The sequence below is a fragment of the Salmo salar genome, chromosome 01, assembly GCF_965601325.2.
Source record: "Salmo salar chromosome 01, fSalSal1, whole genome shotgun sequence".
Taxonomy (NCBI): domain Eukaryota; kingdom Metazoa; phylum Chordata; class Actinopteri; order Salmoniformes; family Salmonidae; genus Salmo; species Salmo salar.
In genome coordinates this window covers 104740997-104766869 of record NC_138291.1, presented here as the reverse complement: position 1 = coordinate 104766869, position 25873 = coordinate 104740997, and the positions used below count along the sequence as shown (strand labels likewise).

At 42.2% G+C, this 25873-nt stretch overlaps 1 protein-coding gene across 3 annotated transcripts in view; it reads left to right on the top strand.

The window, feature by feature from the left end:
- Positions 1-25873, top strand: part of LOC106577441 (adhesion G protein-coupled receptor B3) — a 350410-nt gene that overhangs the window by 240768 nt on the left and 83769 nt on the right. For all 3 annotated transcript variants that reach the window (XM_082978585.1, XM_082978578.1, XM_082978573.1), the window contains 4 exons: positions 4265-4411; positions 9035-9110; positions 14014-14116; positions 15128-15171. In XM_082978585.1, the coding sequence (XP_082834711.1) occupies positions 4265-4411; positions 9035-9110; positions 14014-14116; positions 15128-15171 (370 nt within the window). The remainder of the gene's footprint in view (positions 1-4264; positions 4412-9034; positions 9111-14013; positions 14117-15127; positions 15172-25873) is intronic.

Sequence of the window (25873 nt, the reverse complement as noted above, 5' to 3'; positions counted from 1 at the left end):
GTCTACAGTCATGTTTGAGTGTTATACAGTCTACAGTCATGTCTGAGTGTTGTACAGTCTACAGTCATGTCTGAGTGTTGTACAGTCATGTCTGATTGTTGTGCAGTCTACAGTCATGTTTGAGTGTTGTACAGTCTACAGTCATGTCTGAGTGTTTTGCAGTCTACAGTCATGTCTGAGTTTTGTACAGTCTACAGTCATGTGTGAGTGTTGTGCAGTCTACAGTCATGTCTGAGTGTTGTACAGTCTACAGTCATGTCTGAGTGTTTTACAGTCTACAGTCATGTCTGAGTCTTGTACAGTCTACAGTCATGTCTGAGTGTTGTACAGTCTATTGTCATGTGTGAAAGCTTTTGATATGATTTTATTCAGCCTCTGTTGGAGGACAATGTAAGTAGATTATAAAATCTTATTTTAGTTAGAAATGTATTCATTCTTTATTCTGAAAATGAACATAGTTTGTGTGTGATGCCTTCCTTCATGGTTTGTAATGCTTTTCAGCCAAATAATCAATGTATGGGATAAGTTTGGCTTTAGACAGAGAGGATAACTCTCAATCTTAACACAACACTGGTAACCATTACACATTATTTTATACACTGGCAAAAGTGTTTTGCATCCCAAATGGCACCCTGTTCCCTATTTATTGCACTACTTTTAGCCAAAGCACTGTCAGTGCCATTTGAGACAGAGACAATATCTTACCTGATTGCTGAAGCCTGAAAGTGGATTGGAAACGGAGTGGCAGAGAAGCTGTCATTGCAGGGAAGTTTATATACACAGACTCCACCATTATAGTCAGACTCCACCATTAAAGTCAGACTCCACCATTAAAGTCAGACTCCACCATTAAAGTCAGACTCCACCATTAAAGTCAGACTCCACCATTAAAGTCAGACTCTACTATTCAAGTCAGTCTCCACTATTAAAGTCACCACTCCACCATTAAAGTCAGAAAAGTCAGACTCCAACATTAAAGTCAGAAAAGTCAGACTCTCCCCATTAAAGTCAGACTCCCACAATTAAAGTCAAACTCCACCCTTAAAGTCAGACTCCACCCTTAAAGTCAGACTCCAACATTAAAGTCAGACTCCACCATTAAAGTTAGACTCCACCATTAAAGTCAGACTTCACCCTTAAAGTCAGACTCCACCATTAAAGTCAGACTCCACCATTAAAGTCAGACTCCACCATTAAAGTCAGACTCCACCATTAAAGTCAGACTCCAACATTAGGTTGTGAGAGTTGGGTGACCTGGGGGTCTCTGAGGTCGTGAGAGGGGGGTGACCTGGGGGCTCTGAGGTCGTGAGAGGGGGGGTGACCTGGGGGCTCTGAGGTCGTGAGAGGGGGGTGACCTGGGGGGCTCTGAGGTCGTGAGAGGGGGGTGACCTGGGGGGCTCTGAGGTCGTGAGAGGGGGGTGACCTGGGGGGCTCTGAGGTCGTAAGAGGGGGGTGACCTGGGGGGCTCTGAGGTCGTGAGAGGGGGGTGACCTGGGGGCTCTGAGGTCGTGAGAGGGGGGTGACCTGGGGGGCTCTGAGGTCGTAAGAGGGGGGTGACCTGGGGGGCTCTGAGGTCGTGAGAGGGGGGTGACCTGGGGGCTCTGAGGTTGTGAGAGGGGGGTGACCTGGGGGGCTCTGAGGTCGTGAGAGGGGGGTGACCTGGGGGGCTCTGAGGTCGTGAGAGGGGGGTGACCTGGGGGCTCTGAGGTTGTGAGAGGGGGGTGACCTTAGGGGGCTCTGAAGTACTGGAACATTATAATAAAGCAGTGCATGTCATTGCATTTGTGTAGTGACATACAGGATTAGATTAGAGGCCTTACAGAAGTTGTCACATGGGGAAAAGCTGTCACGGCTGTCTGAAGAATGGGACCAAAGTGCAGCGTGTGTATCGTTCCACATATTTTATTGAACTGTGAAACTATGCAAGATACAAAAACAACAAACCGTGACAAAGCGGTGCAACATACACTAACTCAAAAACAATCTCCCACAAACCCAGGTGGGAAAAACAACTACTTAAGTATGATCTCCAATTAGAGACAACGATGACCAGCTGCCTCTAATTGGAGATCATCCCAAAAAACAACAACATAGAAATTCAAAAACTAGAACATAACAACATAGAAAATCTAAACTAGAAAAAAAAAACAGTCACGCCCTGACCTACTCTACCATAGAAAATAACAGCTTTCTATGGTCAGGACGTGACAAAAACATTGTACTTGGGTCCAGGAAGAATGGCCTTTTATAAAGACATTTCGTGCAAATGTACATCATTTTATATTACTTTAGAATAATATTTTTTTATACCGCACAATTGATCGAAATGATAGGCTACTTTGACTGACAAAGTGATATCAATAAAAACGACCTCATCTTGAATCCATCAATAGCCTAGGCCTAGGTGTGTGGAGACTTATTGTACAATATGAGGAGGAAATGACAGTCCGAGAAAAGCTTTCCAGTTTCACTGACTCACCCAATGATGCACAGCTCACTGGCCGCCGATGGCCAATACTCTCATGCTGAAAGCCTGTCTTTCTTGTTTTACTTTGTAAAACAATGTTTGCTCAGTAGGCCTATTTGGAAGTTTATCAAATATTTTAATGGTCTACAGTCAGATTAGAGTCTTTTCCTTTAGGCAGGAGCCATTTGCTTTCCGACCTGTGTTTTTCCACAATTGTATTTGAAATATTGTGAAAGCCTGGTTCTGGCTGCATGCTGTTTATTGACAGATTTGTCGTGCGTTCCCGGGCTATATGCTTTGTGATTGGGTTACATGAACACAATCCACAGCTAGGCAATTTGTTTTAGCTTCTTAATCCTCTGTGTCTAAATTATAGGCCTACTCCTGGTGTAGTATTCTGCAGTATTTCATTTCTTTCTGAACTGACAGCAGTAATTCTATAACTTGGCAAATTTATTTCAATTAATCAGAGGTACTGCAGCTCCTCCAGCACCCTTGTCATGGCTATGATTCTATAAGGAAAGAAATGAAGTGCAATGCTGGAGAGATGAGAGTTGCAGGCTCATGTCTAGCAGAGACAGGGAGAGATCATAGAAAAGGAATCTCATTCTAGTTCTGAGTGAGATACAGGTGCGCTTCTTTCTCTCACCACAGTACCGGCCACGCCTTGGTCTCAAACATGCCTATAATGTTGTGCAAACCATAAGCCCGGGCCGGCCCAACACAAATGAATTCTTAGAATATCAGGTTCGGGCTGAAAATAGATGTTTTCACATTATGTTTATTTTAGGGGGCAGGAGAATTAGGGAAGAGGCAACTGGAATGAACTCTGATCCCTTTTTATTCACATTTTTATATTGAAAACAGTCTCTTTTTTTTCATGTCGGTACTGGATCCGGACAAGTAGGTTCCGGAACAAAACAGTCCAGAATGGAGAGGTGCTCCATCAGGATCCAGCTCAAATTAAGCACTGATTGTTAATGAGTTCCATCAGCATATGGGGTGATGGAGATTCACATTGCACTGATGCTCCAGCAGACCTGAGTTCAAATACTAAATTGAAATCTTTCAAATACTTTGAGTGTTTGGGGACATTTAAATTGGTTCATTAGACCAGGCAAGCTCAATCGAACCCATATAAAGTATTTGAACTTATATTAAATAGTATTTGAACCCAGCCTGTGCTACAGCACTGTCTTTCTGACACTCAGTGTGTGAACTAAACTTCACACTATTTACAAGTTAGCAAGAACATGGTGGGAACTGAGAGTTTGTCTGGAGGCTGAAGTCATATTCTGTGGAGCAACAACAGCCTCAGAAAGCACTGAGGTTTTATCAAGAGAACATCTAGGCCTATATAGATGCTTTTTGACAGTCAGGAAGCATCCTTTGCCTGTCACTCATACAGGATACGTTACAACACTGTACATAGCTATATGCTACACTCATAATGACATTTGAAATGGCTCTGTTCCTTTAAAGCCGTTGTGAGTGTAAAGTTTACTGTTCTATTTCTGATTGTTTATTTCACTTTTGTTTATTATCTATTTCACTTGCTTTGGCAATGTACACGTTTCCCATGTCAATAAAGCCTTTTGAATTGAATTGAATAGTGTTTTGTGATAATGTGTGGACAACATAAATGGAAAAATATAATATTGTTCATGTATTCCTTTCGTGGGTGTAATTATTTTGTTATCCATTTAACTTTCTTGTCTATATGTAAACTGCAAGATTTTATGCAGCATGAACTAAACCTAAGCGAACTAATTCCCTCCCTTGTTTTGTCACCCTCAGTGGCCAGCATCCAGAGGCTCCCGGCAGTGTCTGTGATGACTGACATCAACTTCCCTATGAAGGGACGTAAAGGCATGGTGGACTGGGCCAGGAACTCTGAGGACAAGGTGGTTATCCCCAAGGGCATCTTTCTACCACAGTCTACAGGTAACACAACCATGATGATGATGGTGATGAATATGAATATGGTGGTAGTGATGATGATGGTAGTGTTGATGATGATGATGATGATGATGATGATTAATATGGTGGTGGTAGTGGTGATGATGATGGTGGTGGTGGTGATGATGATGATGAATATGAATATGGTGGTAGTGGTGATGATGATGATGGTAGTGGTGGTGGTGATGATGATGATGAATATGAATATGGTGGTAGTGATGATGACGAGGAGGAAGAGGAGAAGAGGTGGAGCAGGAGCAGGATAAGGAGACTCTTCTTCAGGCTGTGTTTAACCATGTCCTTTACTGTATTTTGAGCAGCATTTGGAACTCGTGCAGTAAGAAATTGGTTCATTTCCAAATGTCTAGTAGTCATGGCTGATTATGTGTAGTTAGTTCCTCTAGAATGACCCCTTTGTTGCTCCATCATGTGACCCCACTGATCAAAATAGAATGCCTGGAGTTTGACCAACATTCTAGAATCTTGTGGCGTACAACTGTAAACCTAGCATTCCATTCCTAATGCAAGCACTAGCTGGGTCGTTCCTACCCTGTGCCTTATGGACATCATAACCTTTGGGGGGAAGCGTATATATACTGTATATATATAAAAATATGATTCTATCAGAAAAATGACATGTTTGATTTTCAGAAAAACATATTGGTCAAGCTCAGGCACCTATTCTTTTAGGTGCATTTTCCAACCTGTTAGGTGCATAACCCTAACAGGGTGGAAACTAACAGGGTGGAAACTAACAGCGTGGAAATGTGGAGCAAGATTGAGCTAGCATAATGGTGAACTTCTCTATCTAACATATTTTAAAATGTTGTGAATTTTCTCTATAATTTATGAGAGAAAATTTAACTAAGACTATAAAACAATGACATATTTCTCATGGAAGTTGATGAATAATACCTAGGGACATCGCAAAAACACCTACGTCCACAAAAACGTGTTAAAAATGCATAACAGTCCCTTTCAAGATATTTTTGTGTTTTTAAGGAAAAGGACATCTGACCTTATATTAAAATCCTTCTGGAATCCACATTTTACAATAAATAAGCAGTGATATTTCCTGGAGACAGAAAAGGCACCGTACAGTAGGAATGACCCAGCTACAGTATAGCAACGCCAGTGATCGACAACATCTACCATGACTCTATGATAATTATTGTGTAAACGAGACCTGGCAAACAAGCAGAACCAAAGATATTGTAGTTCCCTTATTAACCCAATCTCAAAGTGCTTAAAGCAGGAGTGGAATGGTATCAAACAAAAGGTTTCCACGTGTTTGATGCCATTTCATTCGCTCCGTTCCAGCCATTATTATGAGCCGTCCTCCCCTCAGCAGCATCCGCTGATGTTTGTATCCTTTTAAGCCATGCCAGTGCAGAGCCGAGTGTACGTGACTGTGACAGACAATTTGGTTAACTGGCTTAATCAGTCTTGTCTGGACTGTATCAATGATAGGCAAAATGGCAGTTGATTTTCTAACTCAATGCCGAAAACCATCTCTCTCTTACTGAGTAGTTTAGCAAGAAGTTTAGCAAGGAGAACTATCCAGGTAGCCTCCCAAGTAGCACCCTAATCCCTATATAGGGCACTACTTTTAACCAGAGCCCAAGGGCCCTCTGTAGGGAATAGGGTTCCATTTGGAGCAGAGATCCAGAGAACTGCTCCAACAGGTGTTGACAGCCTCCATATCACTGCCTTACAGCAGAGTCAAGATCACTTTTGCAGTCAGAAAGCAAGCCTAGATCTACCACTCAGATTCTTTTTAAACATGACTTAAAAAATGGAACATTAACTTAATAAAAACTGTTTTGTAGGAATGAGGTTTTTGCAGTAGGCCTAATACATTATCACAGCATATTGGCTATATAACTGGCCTGCCAATATTGTTCTTCTCAGAACATATTAGATTTCAGTTAGTGCATTCATCTCAAGATAGCTAGGTGGGACAACCACATATCACAGGCATAGAAAGTACATTTCCCCACAATAATGTAGCTACAAGGGGGGGCTCTGCTGAGTCAGAGCTACAGAAGGGGGGGGGGGGGGGGGGGGCTTTGTTGACCTAGCTTCAGGGGGAAGCTGGTTCCACCATTGGGGTGCCAGGACAGAGAAGAGCTTGGATTGGGCTGAGCGGGAGCTGCCCTCCCGTATGGGGTGGGAGGGCCAAGAGACCTCGGGTTGGGGTTTGAGAATAGCCTGAAGTTAGGGAGGGGCAGTTCCTCTTGCTGTTCCGTAGGGAAGCCCCATGGTCATGTAGTGGATGAGCAGATTGGGAGATAGGCAGGTAGGGAGGGGCAGTTCCTCTTGCTGTTCCATAGGGAAGCCCCATGGTCATGTAGGGGATGAGAGCTTCACCAGGAAGCCAGTGGAGTGTGCGGAGGAGCGTGGTGACATGAGAGCAGTTGGGAAGGTTCCTCGCATAAATGTAAATAATTTGCAAATAATTTGCAATTTTATTTTACAGGACTGATGGTACCTGCATCTGATGGTCATGGTGCTTTCAAGACAACTGGGGGAACTCGGGAAAAAATGAAGTCAAAGAGTGCTCTTCAGGTCGGAAAGTCGGAGCCCCAGAAAGATGCCAGAGTTTCCGACTTGGAATTCCAAGTTTTTTCAGAGTTCCCAGTTGTCTTGAATGCACTGAAGTCAGAGATTTGTTTTGAACACTGCATTAGTCTCAGCAGAGAGAGGTAGAGAACAGCAGAGGGTCCTCCTCTCACGGTCCCTGCTCTCTCCTTCCTTTCCTCCGGTGAAACTGACCAGAGAGAAGGGACACTGTCTTTCACCTGATTTCAAAACTCGAGTCACACCACATCTGCCTCATGCACAAATTCATGTCGTTCCTATGACCAGAGAAAGTGAAATATTCCTCAATATTGAAATAGACACGACAAGCTGCTAATAATAATAAAAACGCAGGGCTATCGATACACATCGTTACTCATTCATTGCAGCGCGAGTGGAAGATAGGAGAAGCAAGTTTTCTGCTTTGTAATAGCGTTGAATAATAACAGTGTTGACAGTGCTGAATAAACTTAGACATGAACTCACTCATAAAAAAAGCACTTATTTTCTGTTGACAGTCTCTCTCTGGTCATTGTTTTAAGAGTTATGAAATCTCATGTGGGCCAGTATGGCCGAGGTTGTGAGAGCCGTAGGCACAATGAAATGGTTCAAAATGGGAACACTTTGCTTACCCGTATACAGGGCTTCTGAATCAAGTGCACCAGCACCAACAGGGCTTCTGAATCAAGTGCACCTCCCCCAACAGGGCTTCTGAATCAAGTGCACCTCCCACCAACAGGGCTTCTGAATCAAGCGCACCTCCCCCAACAGGGCTTCTGAATCATGTGCACCTACCACCCACAGGGCTTCTGAATCAAGTGCACCTCCCCCAACAGGGCTTCTGAATCAAGTGCACCAGCACCAACAGGGCTTCTGAATCAAGTGCACCTCCCCCAACAGGGCTTCTGAATCAAGTGCACCTCCCACCAACAGGGCTTCTGAATCAAGTGCACCTCCCCCAACAGGGCTTCTGAATCAAGTGCACCTCCAGCCAACAGGGCTTCTGAATCAAGTGCATCGACCACCAACAGGGCTTCTGAATCATGTGCACCTCCCGCCAACAGGGCTTCTGAATCAAGTGCACATACCACCAACAGGGCTTCTGAATCATGTTCACCTCCCGCCAACAGGGCTTCTGAATCATGTGCACCTACCACCCACAGGGCTTCTGAATCATGTGCACCTCCCGCCAACAGGGCTTCTGAATCAAGTGCACCTACCACCCACAGGGCTTCTGAATCATGTGCACCTCCCGCCAACAGGGCCTCTGAAACAAGTGCACCTCCCGCCAACAGGGCTTCTGAATCAAGTGCACCTCCCGCCAACAGGGCTTCTGAATCAAGTGCACCTACCACCAACAGGGCTTCTGAATCATGTGCACCTCCCGCCAACAGCACAACACAAATACATAAAAGGAGTGCAAGCCTTTATTTTTGGCATTTCTACAGAAGTGTTTGGTGATTGACTAGGAACGTCTTGAAGTGACCACTGCCTTACAGGCAATGGTTCATTGGACTATCCCTTAGCCTTTATCAATGGTTCATTGGACTATCCCTTAGCCTTTATCAATGGTTCATTGGACTATCCCTTAGCCTTTATCAATGGTTCATTGGACTATCCCTTAGCCTTTATCAATGGTTCATTGGACTATCCCTTAGCCTTTATCAATGGTTCATTGGACTATCCCTTAGCCTTTATCAATGGTTCATTGTAGAGGACAATTTAGCTGATTGCTGTTGGCAGGAAAGTTATGAAGTGGCTTGTTTCACTGCCTGGAAAGTCTTTCTGCACACAATGGCCAAATATAGCTCCAAATAAAGCCCATCATTAAGAGTTTGTCTGGGTCTGTGGCCTTATATGTTGGTTTATGACTATCTTTTGACCCTGTACTGTAGTGTTGTTGAGATTATTAAGGTTTATTACATCTTTCAGATGGCCAGCCCATTCATAAGACACTGTATAACCACAACCACAACAAAACTGTCCTGTAACCAACAGTATCCAAACTGATTTCCTTCTGCCCATCAGACATGGATGGATCACCTGTTTTCATCCTGGGGACAGTCCTGTACAAGACTCTGGGACTGATGCTGCCTTCACCAAGGTAAGATGGGCCATACATCTTTTCTATCAACATCTCTCTCTCTCTCTGTCCTCTCTGTCTCTCTGTCTCTCTGTCTCTCTGTCTCTCTGTCTCTCTGTCTCTCTGTCTCTCTCTCTCTCTCTCTCTCTCTCTCTCTCTCTCTCTCTCTCTCTCTCTCTCTCTCTCTCTCTCTCTCTCTCTCTCTCTCTCTCTCTCTCTCTCTCTCCTCTCTCTCTCTCCTCTCTCTCTCTCTCTCTCTCTCTCTCCTCTCTCTCTCTCCTCTCTCTCTCTCTCTCTCTCTCTGTCTCTCTCTCTCTGTCTCTCTGTCTCTCTCTGTCTCTCAGCACAGGAGAGAGGGACAGAGGAAATAAGGGAATAAGTAGTCACTTGGGACACGGTCCAGGCGAGACAGCGGCATTACTTTCTTTTAGAATATCGTAGTAGAATACAATCTTTCAGTAGTGTAATCCATAAATGACAAGCCAATTATCAAAGAATCCATCAAAGCTGATCAAGTCAAGTGTCCCTGTAACTTTTCATGAATTAAAACGACAAGCTTTACTCCCAGACTCAACAACAATTCATCTCAGCTTTCTGCTGAGGAGGATGACACAACATCTGTGTCCCAAATCGCACCCTATTCCCTACAAAGTGTACTTTTGACCAGAGCCCTGCATAGGGAATAGGGTGTCATTTGATACGCAGCCTTGCTCTAACTGGATGAGAGCCTTGACAATACATAATGACAGTAATGTCCAAACTGATAAACAGAATTACTAACAATATTGGAAACCAGCTTGAAAGTATAAACCAACCATGAAATATTGCTTAGTCGTCCGTTGTCCCTTCTAATTAGTAGTACGAGAACATAATGATTTAACCAGGATGGAGTGAGTTCAGAAGGAGATATTATCATGATTATTTTACCCACCAAATGATACCATTTTCCTTATTTAGTGCACTACTTTTGACCAGGGCTTTGGTCAAAAGAAGTACATTATATAGGGAATAGGGTGCCATTTGGGACACAACCCTAGAATTTGAATCTCTTGCATAGAGAGAAAGTAAAAATGATGCCTGAGCAAAAGCTATATTAAGTAAGATACATTGAACTACACATCATTACAACCATCAGTGTTAAGTTAATATGAGTCCATGTCACAAACATCTGTACACGTCAGTACTTTATTAGAATTATAGCAATGACTCTATCAATCTTCTCTCTTATGCTGATACAGAATGAGCCTAGGAATGTAGCAGCTAACGTTAGCTAACTTTAGTTAGCTAGAACCATATGAGCCTAGGAATGTATCCTCTACTTAGCTAACGTCAGTTAGCTAGAACCATTATTCCCTATGATGGACATGCCACCCATCAGCTTTTGCTGGTGTAAAGATATACAGTGCATTCAGAAAATATTCACACCCCTTTACTTTCTCCACATTCTGGTGTATTACAGCCTGAATTTAAAATGGATTCAAATTGAGTTATTGTGTCATAATGTCAAAGTGAAATTATGTTTTTAGAAATTTTAACAAAGTAATTAAAAATGAAAAGCTGAAATTATTTGATTTAATAAGTATTCAACCCCTTTGTTATGGCAAGCCTAAATAAATTCAGCAGTAAAACTGTGCTTAACAAGTCACTTAATAAGTTGCATGGACTCACTCTGTGTGCAATAATAGTGTTTAACATGATTTTTGACACATCTCTGTACCACACACATACAATTATCTGTAAGATCCCTTAGTCGAGCAGTGAGTTTCAAACACAGATTCCATAAAAGACCAATGATATTTTCCAATGCCTTGCAAAGAAGGGCACCTAATTGGTAGATGTTTACATTTTTTTGAAGCAGACATGGTTTGGTTATTAACTACACTTTGGATGGTGTATCAATACACCCAGTCACTACATGTGGTTATTAACTACACTTTGGATGGTGTATCAATACACCCAGTCACTACATGTGGTTATTAACTACACTTTGGATGGTGTATCAATACACCCAGTCACTACATGTGGTTATTAACTACACTTTAGATGGTGTATCAATACACCCAGTCACTACATGTGGTTATTAACTACACTTTAGATGGTGTATCAATACACCCAGTCACTACATGTGGTTATTAACTACACTTTGGATGGTGTATCAATACACCCAGTCGCTACAAAGGGGATTCTAACATGTATTGACTCAGAGGTGTGAATGCTTACGGAAATGAGATATTTCTATATTTCATTTTCTGTAAATTAGCAAACATTTTCTAAATACATGTTTTCACTTTGTCAATATGGGTAGCTATTATTGTTTCTCTCACATAATTAGTTATCTTTGTGTACAGTGCTAGATAGCTAGATAGTTAGCTACTGGCTATATGTTAACTAGCTGGCTAGAGATGTTACCTACAACAACCCACAATCAGATTTATTTTCCTGTTGCACAAAGCTTGCTTTTGACAGAGTAGACAGCTTTTGCTACAGGCCAAAAACACTGAGAGGAAAACCATTAGCAGATAAGACAAAATAACACATTCAGCAATGTTAGCAACCTGAAGTGAAATGTAGCCATCAGTCAGTGATCCACGCACGTGTCCCGTTTCTATCGGAAATCTTAAAACCTTAATCGTAGATCATTTGTTTGTTCCCGGTCTCAACTAAACCAAACAACACAGCACCCGACCCTTTCAAAGAAATTATGTTGCTATTCTTAGCTTCCTTGGGAGTGCTGCACTACAACTATACATTAGCCCACTGTAGGACGGTCTTGGAGGATATATAGTGAAATATATATAATCTACTGATGAAATTATAGTGTTAGAAGTGCAGATAGATTTCCAATGGTCACTGATATTATACTCTTATAAAAGCCCTCCATTGTTATTGTATTACTACTGGTCACTGATATTCAACTCTTATAAAAGCCATCCATTGTTATTGTATTACTACTGGTCACTGATATTATACTCTTATAAAAGCCATCCATTGTTATTGTATTACTACTGGTCACTGATATTATACTCTTATAAAAGCCATCCATTGATGTTGTATCTGCACTAGTTTACTTTGTGAACCAGCCCTACATCCATATTTGACTTAGTAATGTGGCCTGTTTATGGAAACAGCAGACACACTGACCCAGATTGTGGTGTTCTTGCCCAGGATCAAACATCGAACCCAGTCTTTCGCTCTAGAGAGTTCAAGACGTTCCATGGAACATCTTTGGGCCCAGCTGAGAGCTCTAGAACCTTCTCCGACCCTCCCTAGAGAACTGTAGGTCAGGCACTGTCAGTCAGCAACCAAAATGGCAGTCTATTCCCTACATTTAGCACTACTTTTGACCAGAGTCCTATGGGCCCTAGTCAAAAGTAGTGCACTATATTATAGGGAGTATGGTGTCATTTGAACCAGTCAGTCAGTGTAGTATCAGTTTGATGGTGTCACAACCTACTGTTCTGTTTCCCCAGGAGGTAAATGAAAGAGAGAGAGATGAAAGAGGAAAAGGAAATGTGACATTCTCTGTTCTCCAACCCATGACACACGTTCCCTTGAAGATAAAGACAAATAAAGTGCAAAGAGGACATAGTGTAGATCTGAACCTGAAAAAGTATAAAGGCTCCAATTAACTTCCTTTTGAGTAGTTCGCTTTCATTCTCCTTTTCTGGGGCAGTTCAGGTGAGGTGAGAAGAAAGGCAGGCTCAGAAGTGTACCAAGACCGCTTTCTACCAAGTCACCCTTTCATGAGTTACATTGTATTAATATGTTTCAAAACATATTACCACTCTAGAGAGAAAGTCATTCATTTGTTATTCAGCATTAGAATCCCCCCCCCCCCCCCCCCCCCCCATATCTATTTTCAGGAAGTAAATAAGCTATCGCTAAACAAAAGTAGAGGAGGCGTGTCATTTGAAGTTGGTTTGGGGATTTGTCTTGCTTTGCTGTGGAGCTAGACTAGATATACGCTGCATGAGATGAGGGAGCGGCACGGAATGCGTCCCAAATGGCCCCCTATTCTCTGGACCCCAGGAAGGCAGCAGCTAATGGGGATCCATAATGAATACAGTGCAGTACTTTTGTAGTAGTGCAGTAAAAAGGGAATTGGGTGCCATTTGTGAAACAGACAGTGTTAAAAGATCTCTGTTAGATTCAGGTTGTTTGGTAGAGACACTTCACTGTGATTAATTTAACATGGAAAAGGGCCAAAGTTCCAGACGTGTCTATTTTCAATCTTTTGTGACTCGCTCCAAATGGACCATGAAATCGCACCCTAAGTTGGCCCCCCAGTGCCTAATTTCTCTCCTCTCGCTCTGTCCGTGCTCCAGTTCACTTGTATTTGGGTTGACTTGCTTCACGTGTGTCATTTTGTGTGTCAGGTCTTGTCCTGCAGTGCCACAGCTGGTGTGTTTGTCAAGTGCCTCACAGAGAGGTGTGACATGACATTCATAATATCAGCTAAACCTGTATGTACATCAATAGTATCAACATTCTGAATGAGGTGTCATGTTGTAAACGTTGAATATCATTTTGTCTTTGGTAAGTCTATGAAACACAACTCATTTAGGGAAAACCACACAAGCATTTTATTAACACCTTTTGTGCAAACTCCCCCAAAAATAAAAGCCTGACTCAAAAAGAAAACTCTCACAGAGATTTCAATGCATTTGTCTGACATATACCTTTATAATAAGACAGAACATAAAGTTTAATCATATGGTTTGTATGATTGTGAAGCATTTATGTAGTGCTTATGAAGCCTTTATGTAGTGATTGTGAAGCCATTATGAAGCTATATATAGCCTTTATAAGATGCACTTTGTTTAAAGTGGGACCGAACATACTGTATTTGTGTAGCAGTGCCTAAGTGACACAACTTCCAATCAGTGTCCATCTCATGCTGTACATCACTCTGTTTTCCACCCAGGAACCACACGGCGGTGAGCTCCAAGGTCATCGCTGTCACAGTGAGACCAGAACCCAGGATAACAGAGTCCCACCTGGAGATCGAGCTGGCTCACCTGGCCAACGTAAGAACCTTTATTTTATTCACCTTTCATCTTTCATTTTAATTCATCGAGGGGAAGAATGACCTCCTCACAATGTAAGTACTTGCCCAAGACTCCCTCACTTCTTGAAAAGGCATACAAGCGATACAGAGAAGGCAGATGTTTAATAGCTATCCAATCAGTTAATCGTGTAACTGATACATTGGACCCAGTTACATGACGGCAATCCATGTAACTGAGTCCACACTAAAACACGGTTACAAAAGTTAATTGTACAGAGAAGATACTGTATATCTGGACCTATATTCACAAAGCATCTCAGAGTACGAGTGCTGATCTAGGATCAGGTCCTCCCTGTCCATATTAACCTAATTCATTTTATTCTAAAAGGCGAAACTGACCCCAGATCAGCAGTGCTACTCTAAGACGCTTGATAAATACAGGCCCAGATCTGAATCAGGAGGACAAGTTGAAATATATGGGCTCTGACAATGACATGCTGCTTTGCATCACCTCTGAACGATCGTCTTTATCGCAGAGATTAACCAAAAGGCCAGGGTTGTAAAGAGAGCTTGTCCTTGTAATTATCTGGACAGTTCTCTCTCTCTCTCTCTCTCTCTCTCTCTCTCTCTCTCTCTCTCTCTCTCTCTCTCTCTCTCTCTCTCTCATGACACACCTGCTACACTGGGCGCCTGCAAATGAATTATTGAATCAATGACTCTACCATTGTTTGTTGGCTAATGCACTCTAAACGTGTGGCTGTAGCCATTGTTGGGTTCTTCAACGCTAATTGAGGCTAAAGTGATTCAAAGTGAAACTGCCAATTCTCATTGGCATTTTACATTTTAACCCTGAACTGCAATCTAAAGAGGTCTCGCCATAGCCGTTAGTTAAAAGAACAATTTGTTTAGTGAGTTATTCTTGGATAATTACGAGTAGAATCTACTATCTGTGAGGCTTTGGTCATTTTGATGTGGTTATCTAACAATGAGTGAAGGTTTTCAGCGTGCTCTCTTCTTCTTGGTAATGCAGGGAACCCTGAGTCCTTACTGTGCACTGTGGGATAACAGCGTCATGTAAGTGAACAAGCTTTCCTTTTTGCTGTTTTCTCCTTGCTCTTCTCTAATCCATGGTGATGTTGATGTATCTGTTATGTATGGAATTATCGTTTTGATTTCTATTGATATAAACTAGATTTCTAAATGCTCTGAAGATGAAAACACTGTTTTGTCCATCTTCTAAGAGGCTCAAGGGTGCTTACTCTTGGCAAAGTGTACTGTACGCAATCCTACTCAAAATGTCTTCAGACTATCCTATACTCTGTATTTATTAGTGCCGGGCCCGTCGTCCTCTGTAAGGGGATTTGAGGACAATTACTTCAGCAGAAAAAAAAGCCTATGAAGATTAAAATCAGATGAAATGAATAAATCTTCTAAATAACATTGGGGAATTAAGTCTGGGTTTGCATCCCAAACGGCATCCTGTTCCCTTTATCGTGCACTACGTTTGACTAAAGCCTGGGCACTTTATAGTAAATAGGGACACAGTTTGACTTTTGCCTTCATCGTGAACTACTGTTGACCAAAACCTGGGCACTTCATAGGAAATAGGGACGCAGTCTGACTTTTCTCTTGACAACGTACAATAAAATGAGGGGAACGGACATTAAATCACCGATCCCCTATTATTTCCCATACAGTGTACCTGTATTTCATTCAGCTACAGGAACCTATTATTCAGCAATTGTATGAGACAATAAGCGGCGAAGGCCAGAGGAAATTTAATGTAGGTTTTGAATGCATCTTTTGTCCTCAGTGTTGTATTTCAGCCATTGTATTACAGCCGTAATAGCACACTGATAAGGGTAAATCGAATGAAAGATCCTTTGTGCCGCTGGAATATCAAGGAACTCAGTGATTTGATAGAAGCTGGTTTCAATGCCATCATTATTTGTTCCTTGTGTTCTTTGTTCCTTACACATTGTGCGTCAGAAAATATACCATCATTATATACATTAGACTCAAATCTTACCTCTATTTAATTTAACCTGCTTTCTTATTCTGGTTTCTTAATCCTCATCTGAAAGGACTAGATAGCATAGCTTATCCTATGTAGGACCTTAATTTGAACCAGTTTGCAACAGCAAGAAAAATAACGCTGCAGCAACAGGAAATGTTAATTATTATGTGGATTATAATTCATGGACATTTTTGTAGGGGTTGATACTATTTTCGTGAAGGGAAAGCAAGTCTGAAATTTCAAAGAGGAAATAACAAACTTTAGAAGCCTTCTTAAACTCAAATAAAATACAAGTTGAATTTCCTGCTGTATAGGAAAATTCTCAGTTACAAAAGAGTGATCAAATTAAGATCCTACATCTGTACAACCTTTAAATTGAAGAATGTCAACAGATAACGTCAACTATATATCACATACACAGTTCCCTTCATCTGTTTCTGAAATATTTTAAACATTCATATTATTTATACATTGAGACAGGACTCCCTCACAGCTTTCAGAAACATTGTTCTTCAGGACTCATTATTTCCTTCTATCCTGTGTGTTCTATCCTTCTATCCTGTGTGTTCTATCCTTCTATCCTGTGTGTTCTATCCTTCTATCCTGTGTGTTCTATCCTTCTATCCTGTGTGTTCTATCCTTCTATCCTGTGTGTTCTATCCTTCTATCCTGTGTGTTCTATCCTTCTATCCTGTGTGTTCTATCCTTCTATCCTGTGTGTTCTATCCTTCTATCCTGTGTGTTCTATCCTTCTATCCTGTGTTCTATCCTTCTATCCTGTGTGTTCTATCCTTCTATCCTGTGTGTTCTATCCTTCTATCCTGTGTGTTCTATCCTTCTATCCTGTGTGTTCTATCCTATCCTGTGTGTTCTATCCTTCTATCCTGTGTGTTCTATCATTCTATCCTGTGTGTTCTATCCTTCTATCCTGTGTGTTCTATCCTTCTATCCTGTGTGTTCTATCCTTCTATCCTGTGTGTTCTATCCTATCCTGTGTGTTCTATCCTATCCTGTGTGTTCTGTCCTTCTATCCTGTGTGTTCTATTCTATCCTGTGTGTTCTATCCTTCTATCCTGTGTGTTCTATCCTTCTATCCTGTGTGTTCTATCCTTCTATCCTGTGTGTTCTATCCTTCTATCCTGTGTGTTCTATCCTTCTATCCTGTGTGTTCTATCCTTCTATCCTGTGTGTTCTATCCTTCTATCCTGTGTGTTCTATCCTTCTATCCTGTGTGTTCTATCCTTCTATCCTGTGTGTTCTATCCTTCTATCCTATGTGTTCTATCCTTCTATCCTGTGTGTTCTATCCTTCTATCCTGTGTGTTCTATCCTTCTATCTTGTGTGTTCTATCCTTCTATCCTGTGTGTTCTATCCTTCTATCCTGTGTGTTCTATCCTATCCTGTGTGTTCTATCCTTCTATCCTGTGTGTTCTATCCTTCTATCCTGTGTGTTCTATCCTTCTATCCTGTGTGTTCTATCCTTCTATCCATGTGTTCTATCCTTCTATTCTTCTATACTGTGTGTTCTATCCTTATCATTCTATCCATGTGTTCTATTCTTCTATATTGTGTGTTCTATCCTTATATCATTCTATCCATGTGTTCTATCCTTCTATTCTTCTATACTGTGTGTTCTATCCTTATATCATTCTATCCATGTGTTCTATTCTTCTATACTGTGTGTTCTATCCTTATCATTCTATCCATGTGTTCTATTCTTCTATACTGTGTGTTCTATCCTTATCATTCTATCCATGTGTTCTTTTCTTCTATACTGTGTGTTCTATCCTGCTGAGAGGCAGCAACTTTACCCAGAGTAGAGGCACCAGGTGTTTACATTTACATTTACGTCATTTAGCAGACGCTCTTATGCAGAGCGACTTACAAATTGGTGCATTCACCTTATGATATCCAGTGGAACAACCACTTTACAATAGTACACCTATATCTTTTTTTTTTTTGGGGGGGGGGGGGGGGGGGGGTTAGAAGGATTACTTAATCTTATCCCAGGTATTCCTTAAAGCGGTGGGGTTTCAGGTGTCTACGGAAGGTGGTGATTGACTCCACTGTCCTGGCGTCGTGAGGGAGCTTGTTCCACCATTGGGGTGCCAGAGCAGCGAACAGTTTTGACTGGGCTGAGCGGGAACTGTGCTTCCTCAGAGGTAGGGGGGCCAGCAGGCCAGAGGTGGATGAACGCAGTGCCCTTGTTTGGGTGTAGGGCCTGATCAGAGCCTGAAGGTACGGAGGTGCCGTTCCCCTCACAGCTCCATAGGCAATCACCATGGTCTTGTAGCAGATGCGAGCATCAACTGGAAGCCAGTGGAGTGTGCGGAGGAGCGGGGTGACGTGAGAGAACTTGGGAAGGTTGAACACCAGACGGGCTGCGGCGTTCTGGATGAGTTGTAGGGGTTTAATGGCACAGGCTTGGAGCCCCGCCAACAGGGAGTTGCAGTAATCCAGACGGGAGATGACAAGTGCCTGGATTAGGACCTGCGTCGCTTCCTGTGTAAGGCAGGGTCGTACTCTGCGAATGTTGTATAGCGTGAACCTACAGGATCGGGTCACCGCCTGTGTTCCGTGTTTCACTGTGTGACTCTTCCTCGATGCCACCTAGGGCACAACTGTAGGACAGCGCAGCACTGGTGGAGGAATGGAGCATCTCGCTCTCTCCTTCTCCTCTCTCTCTTTTTCTCCCTCTCTCTCTCACTCTTTTGCTCTCTCTCCCTTCCCTTCTCCATCTCTCTCTCCCTCCCCCTCTCTCTCTTTCATCCTCTCTCTCTATGTCCATCACCTTCTCCCTCCCTCTCTCTGGGGCACACCTATAGGACAGCTCAGCCCAGGTGTATCCCCCCACCACCCTCTCTCTGGGGCACACCTATAGGACAGCTCAGCCCAGGTGTAACCCCCACCACCCTCTCTCTGGGGCACACCTATAGGACAGCTCAGCCCAGGTGTATCCCCCCCACCACCCTCTCTCTGGGGCACACCTATAGGACAGCTCAGCCCAGGTGTATCCCCCCCACCACCCTCTCTCTGGGGCACACCTATAGGACAGCTCAGCCCAGGTGTAACCCCCACCACCCTCTCTCTGGGGCACACCTATAGGACAGCTCAGCCCAGGTGTAACCCCTACCACCCTCTCTCTGGGGGGGCACACCTATAGTACAGCTCAGCCCAGGTGTATCCCCCCCACCACCCTCTCTCTGGGGCACACCTATAGGACAGCTCAGCCCAGGTGTATCCCCCCACCACCCTCTCTCTGGGGCACACCTATAGGACAGCTCAGCCCAGGTGTAACCCCCACCACCCTCTCTCTGGGGCACACCTATAGGACAGCTCAGCCCAGGTGTATCCCCCCCACCACCCTCTCTCTGGGGCACACCTATAGGACAGCTCAGCCCAGGTGTAACCCCCACCACCCTCTCTCTGGGGGGGCACACCTATAGTACAGCTCAGCCCAGGTGTATCCCCCCCACCACCCTCTCTCTGGGGCACACCTATAGGACAGCTCAGCCCAGGTGTATCCCCCCACCACCCTCTCTCTGGGGCACACCTATAGGACAGCTCAGCCCAGGTGTAACCCCCACCACCCTCTCTCTGGGGCACACCTATAGGACAGCTCAGCCCAGGTGTAACCCCCACCACCTTCTCCCTTTACCAAACAATGCTCACAGTGAGGGTGGGTGACAGGGACATTGGTTAGAACTACCCAGAGGCGTAAACAGTCAGATAGAAAAACAATACAGGAGAAAACGGAAGAAAAAAATTATGTTGGATGATGTGATTATGCTTGTCACTACAGGCCTATGGAAGTACAGTGCCTTGCGAAAGTATTCGGCCCCCTTGAACTTTTCGACCTTTTGCCACATTTCAGGCTTCAAACATAAAGATATAAAACTGTCATTTTTTGTGAAGAATCAACAACAAGTGGGACACAATCATGAAGTGGAACGAAATTTATTGGATATTTCAAACTTTTTTAACAAATAAAAAACTGAAAAATTGGGCGTGCAAAATTATTCAGCCCCCTTAAGTTAATACTTTGTAGCACCACCTTTTGCTGCGATTACAGCTGTAAGTCGCTTGGGGTATGTCTCTATCAGTTTTGCACATCGAGAGACTGAAATTTTTGCCCATTCCTCCTTGCAAAACAGCTTGAGCTCAGTGAGGTTGGATGGAGAGCGTTTGTGAACAGCAGTTTTCAGTTCTTTCCACAGATTCTCGATTGGATTCAGGTCTGGACTTTGACTTGGCCATTCTAACACCTGGATATGTTTATTTGTGAACCATTCCATTGTAGATTTTGCTTTATGTTTTTGATCATTGTCTTGTTGGAAGACAAATCTCCGTCCCAGTCTCAGGTCTTTTGGTTTTCTTCCAGAATGGTCCTGTATTTGGCTCCATCCATCTTCCCATCAATTTTAACCATCTTCCCTGCCCCTGCTGAAGAAAAGCAGGCCCAAACCATGATGCTGCCACCACCATGTTTGACAGTGGGGATGGTATGTTCAGGGTGATGAGCTGTGTTGCTTTTACGCCAAACATAACGTTTTGCATTGTTGCCAAAAAGTTTGATTTTGGTTTCATCTGACCAGAGCACCTTCTTCCACATGTTTGGTGTGTCTCCCAGGTGGCTAGTGGCAAACTTTAAACAACACTTTTTATGGATATCTTTAAGAAATGGCTTTCTTCTTGCCACTCTTCCATAAAGGCCAGATTTGTGCAGTATACGACTGATTGTTGTCCTATGGACAGAGTCTCCCACCTCAGCTGTAGATCTCTGCAGTTCATCCAGAGTGATCATGGGCCTCTTGGCTGCATCTCTGATCAGTCTTCTCCTTGTATGAGCTGAAAGTTTAGAGGGACGGCCGGGTATTCGTAGATTTGCAGTGGTCTGATACTCCTTCCATTTCAATATTATCGCTTGCACAGTGCTCCTTGGGATGTTTAAAGCTTGGGAAATCTTTTTGTATCCAAATCCGGCTTTAAACTTCTCCACAACAGTATCTCGGACCTGCCTGGTGTGTTCCTTGTTCTTCATGATGCTCTCTGCGCTTTAAACGGACCTCTGAGACTATCACAGAGCAGGTGCATTTATACGGAGACTTGATTACACACAGGTGGATTCTATTCATCATCATTAGTCATTTAGGTCAACATTGGATCATTCAGAGATCCTCACTGAACTTCTGGAGAGAGTTTGCTGCACTGAAATTAAAGGGGCTGAATAATTTTGCATGGCCAATTTTTCCGTTTTTTATTTGTTAAAAAAGTTTGAAATATCCAATACATTTCGTTCCACTTCATAATTGTGTCCCACTTGTTGTTGATTCTTCACAAAAAAATTGAGTTTTATATCTTTATGTTTGAAGCCTGAAATGTGGCAAAAGGTCGAAAAGGTCAAGGGGGCCGAATACTTTCGCAAGGCTCTGTACATATAAACAGACACTTGAGGGTTGTTTGCCTACATTTACCTTGCCTGCTAATATATCTACTTCCTGGTAGGGAAAATTGACCACAATGACGTTACTTGAACAATCTTTCAACCAGTTCTGGTTTTAATCATGTTTTAATGAGGTCATTTCAACGTTGCACCGCTGGGGTATACAGTATCTATCATAGGTGACATACAGTATGATCCCTGTGGGATAATATATAACATTCTACAGGAATACAGATTTTACATCTTACAGTACAAAATAGAGTATGATCCCTGTGGGATAATATATAACATTCTACAGGAATTCAGATTTTACATCTTCCAGTACAAAATAGATTATGATCCCTGTGGGATAATATGTAACATTCTACAGGAATTCAGATTTTACATCTTACAGTACAAAATAGCGGCAGTTATTCTCAGCAGCCCCATTTTGTAAATTGAATATGGCTGCTTTTTAATTTTAATAACTCTAAAATGTGAAAATGGTACTGTGCTTCTGCTGCAATATGAGTTACAGCGAGAGAAATGGGTTATCTTCTCCACTCAGTGGCAGATAAGAAAACTAAAGCACATTCAACCAAATTAAATTCCTATTGAATCAGGGGCCACACAACTCTCTGGTCTCTTGGGAATAATTGGAGCTTTTTGAATAGATTCAGGTCCAGTAGTATTTCTCCTGTCGGCTGAAAGAGTTTAAGGGACAGCGACTGTGAACCAGGGGAACGTCACTTGGAGGAGAATGTTATTACAACTGGAATTGACAAAACACAAGTTGGTTTCTTGGCAACAAGCTTGTCCAAGCAAAGTAGAACTCATGCATAATTCATAACAATCTAATATATTTGTTTGTGTTTTGTTTATTCTTGTCATCAGTAATCTGTTTGTCTGATGGTTTATGTGTAAATCAATTAATTTGTTGGTTAACATGTGTACCCAGCAAAGGGAACCAACATTCATTTGTGCAGGAAAACAGTTAGAATACATGAGTGTATGTATTATACCCCCCAATCCTGTCCTCTGCATCTGGTATGCGTGATCATGCATGCCTAAATTATGATTTGCCGTCATTTTGTGTAAAGGGTTGTCAAATACAACAGGCATGGATAATCAGAAAAAACATGATGATTAAGCAAAGGGGAATACAAAAAAAGTCTAACAAAAAAGAAGTAGTTTGTCTTTCCAATAAGTTTTCCTCCTGAATACTTTCCTCCTGAATACTTTCCTCCTGAAGAGATTGCATCTGTAACATTGGAACATCACCACTCCCATAACACAGGACTGAAACCATGGCAACCAATGCTGTCTAAAGCATGTTAAAGTCTTTGTATCCAAGATATTTACCAAACAGAGACTAACGCTGACTAACATAAGTAAGGAAGATAGACTCGGGTTTCTCCTGCTAAGGGGGAGATACTTTTCCATTTCCTGTTTGTTCTCTGCTCCACTGCATAGACAGGGCTGGATTAAGAAATCATGGGCTCAGGTCTTTGTTTTGTTTTTTACACCACACAAATACAACGCAATTATTGGCTATTCTGACACTGACAAACTGAGATCAGTCTGGTCTCGAATTCAAACTAACAATATCTCAGGCCAATGAAGCAAAACAATATTAAAAAGTCAAGTATTCACAGCCCTTGACTTTTTCCAAATGTTGTTGTGTTACAGCCTGAATTCAAAAAGGGATTACATTCAAGTTTAAGTATTCAACCCCTTTGTTATGGCAAGCCTAAATATGTTCAAGAGTAAAAATTTGCTTCACAAGTCACATAATATGTTGCATTGACTCACTGTGTGTGCAATAATAGTGATTCACATTATTTTTTTATGACTACCTCCTCTCTGTACCCCACACATACAATTATCTGTAAGGTCCCTCAGTCGAGCAGTGAATTTCAAACACAGATTCTAATGCCTCGCAAAGAAGGGCACCTATTGGTAGATTGGTACATATAAAAAAGCAGACATGGAATATCCCATTGAGCATGGTGAAGTTATTAACTAAACTTTGGATGGTGTATCAATACACCCAGTCACTACAAAGATACAGGCGTCCTCAGTTGCCGGAGAGGAAGGAAACTGTTAAGGGATTTCAGTGGTGACTTTAAAACAGTTACAGAGTTTAATGGTTGTGATAGGAGAAAACTGAGGATGGATCAACAACATTGTAGTTACTCCACAATACTAACCTAAATGACAGAGTGAAAAGAAGGAAGCCTGTACAGTATAAAAATATTCCATAACACGCATCCTGTTTTCAACAAGGCACTAAAGTAACAGTGCAAAAAAACTTTTTGTCCTGAATACAAGCTGTTATGTTTGGAGCAAATCCAGTACAACACATTACTGAGTACCATTCTAGGTATCCCTTTTCCCTTTCCTTTCCCTTTCTCCATATTTTCAACCATAGCGGTGGCTGCATCATTGTTATGGGTATGCTTGTAATCGTTAAGGACTGGGGAGTTTTTCAGGATAAAAAAGAAACGGAATGGAGATAAGCAAACTTGGTTCAGTCAGCTTTTTTACAGACACTGGGAGATGAATTAACCTTTCAGTAGGACAATAACCTAAAACAAAAGGCCAAAATCTACACTGGAGTTGCTTACCAAGAAGATAGTGAATGTTCCTGAGTGGCCGAGTTACAATTTTGACTGAAATCTGCTTGAAACTCTATGGCAATACTTGAAAATGGTTGTCTAGCATAGGCTACTTGTGCCTTTTTTAAATTGATATAGTTCTGTTCTTGTCTATGAATGTTCTGTATTATGTCATGTTTCATGTTTTGTGTGGACCCCACGAAGAGAAGTTGCTGCTTTTGCAACATCTAAAGGGGATCCTCATAAAATATCAAAAATACCAAAGATAGGACAGGAAAGGGTAGGACAGGACAGGAAAGGATAGGACAGGAAAGTATAGGAAAGGATAGGACAGGACAGGACATTGATAGGAAAGGATAGGACAGGACAGGACAGGACAGGATGGGAAAGGACAGGACAGGACAGGATGGGAAAGGACAGGAAATGAAAGGACAGGACAGGAGAGGATAGCAGGATATCCACTAAGGCATCGCCTCACTATGACTACAGTCATGGACACCCTCAGTAAGAGAGACATTCAGACAGGTGCAGAGAATCCAGATGATAGATAGATACCAGCCACTGTTGATTCACCCCGAGTCCAAACGTTGCACAATAAAACTGTGGGTGCAATCAACAGTTTGCAGGTCATGCTGTCTGCCCTGAACGACATATGTGTGCGAAAACATTGCATTGTACATCTGTGTACTTTATGGGTCCATTAACTCCACAAAATTGTAACCCTCAAACAGTTCCAGCCAACTGATCAAAAAGGCACACATGCTACTGCTACCACCATGGTTTACAGTAGCTGGTATAGTAGTGCACTATATAGGGAACAGGGTGCCATTTGGGACACAAACCACTGATCAAAGTTTTACATTGATTACATGGACATTATTAATACAGACCCTGTTCTGTGTGGGTTTACATTGATTACATGGACATTATTAATACAGACCCTGTTCTGTGTGGGTTTACATAGATTACATGGACATTATTAATACAGACCCTGTTCTGTGTGGGTTTACATAGATTACATGGACATTATTAATACAGACCCTGTTCTGTGTGGGTTTACATTGATTACATGGACATTATTAATACAGACCCTGTTCTGTGTGGTTTACATTGATTACATGGACATTATTAATACAGACCCTGTTCTGTGTGGGTTTACATTGATTACATGGACATTATTAATACAGACCCTGTTCTGTGTGGGTTTACATTGATTACATGGACATTATTAATACAGACCCTGTTCTGTGTGGGTTTACATTGATTACATGGACATAATTAATACAGACCCTGTTCTGTGTGGGTTTACATTGATTACATGGACATTATTAATACAGACCCTGTTCTGTGTGGGTTTACATTGATTACATGGACATTATTAATACAGACCCTGTTCTGTGTGGGTTTACATTGATTACATGGACATTATTAATACAGACCCTGTTCTGTGTGGGTTTACATTGATTACATGGACATTATTAATACAGACCCTGTTCTGTGTGGGTTTACATTGATTACATAGACATTATTATTACAGACCCTGTTCTGTGTGGGTTTACATTGATTACATGGACATTATTAATGCAGACCCTGTTCTGTGTGGGTTTACATTGATTACATGGACATTATTAATACAGACCCTGTTCTGTGTGGTTTACATTGATTACATGGACATTATTAATACAGACCCTGTTCTGTGTGGTTTACATTGATTACATG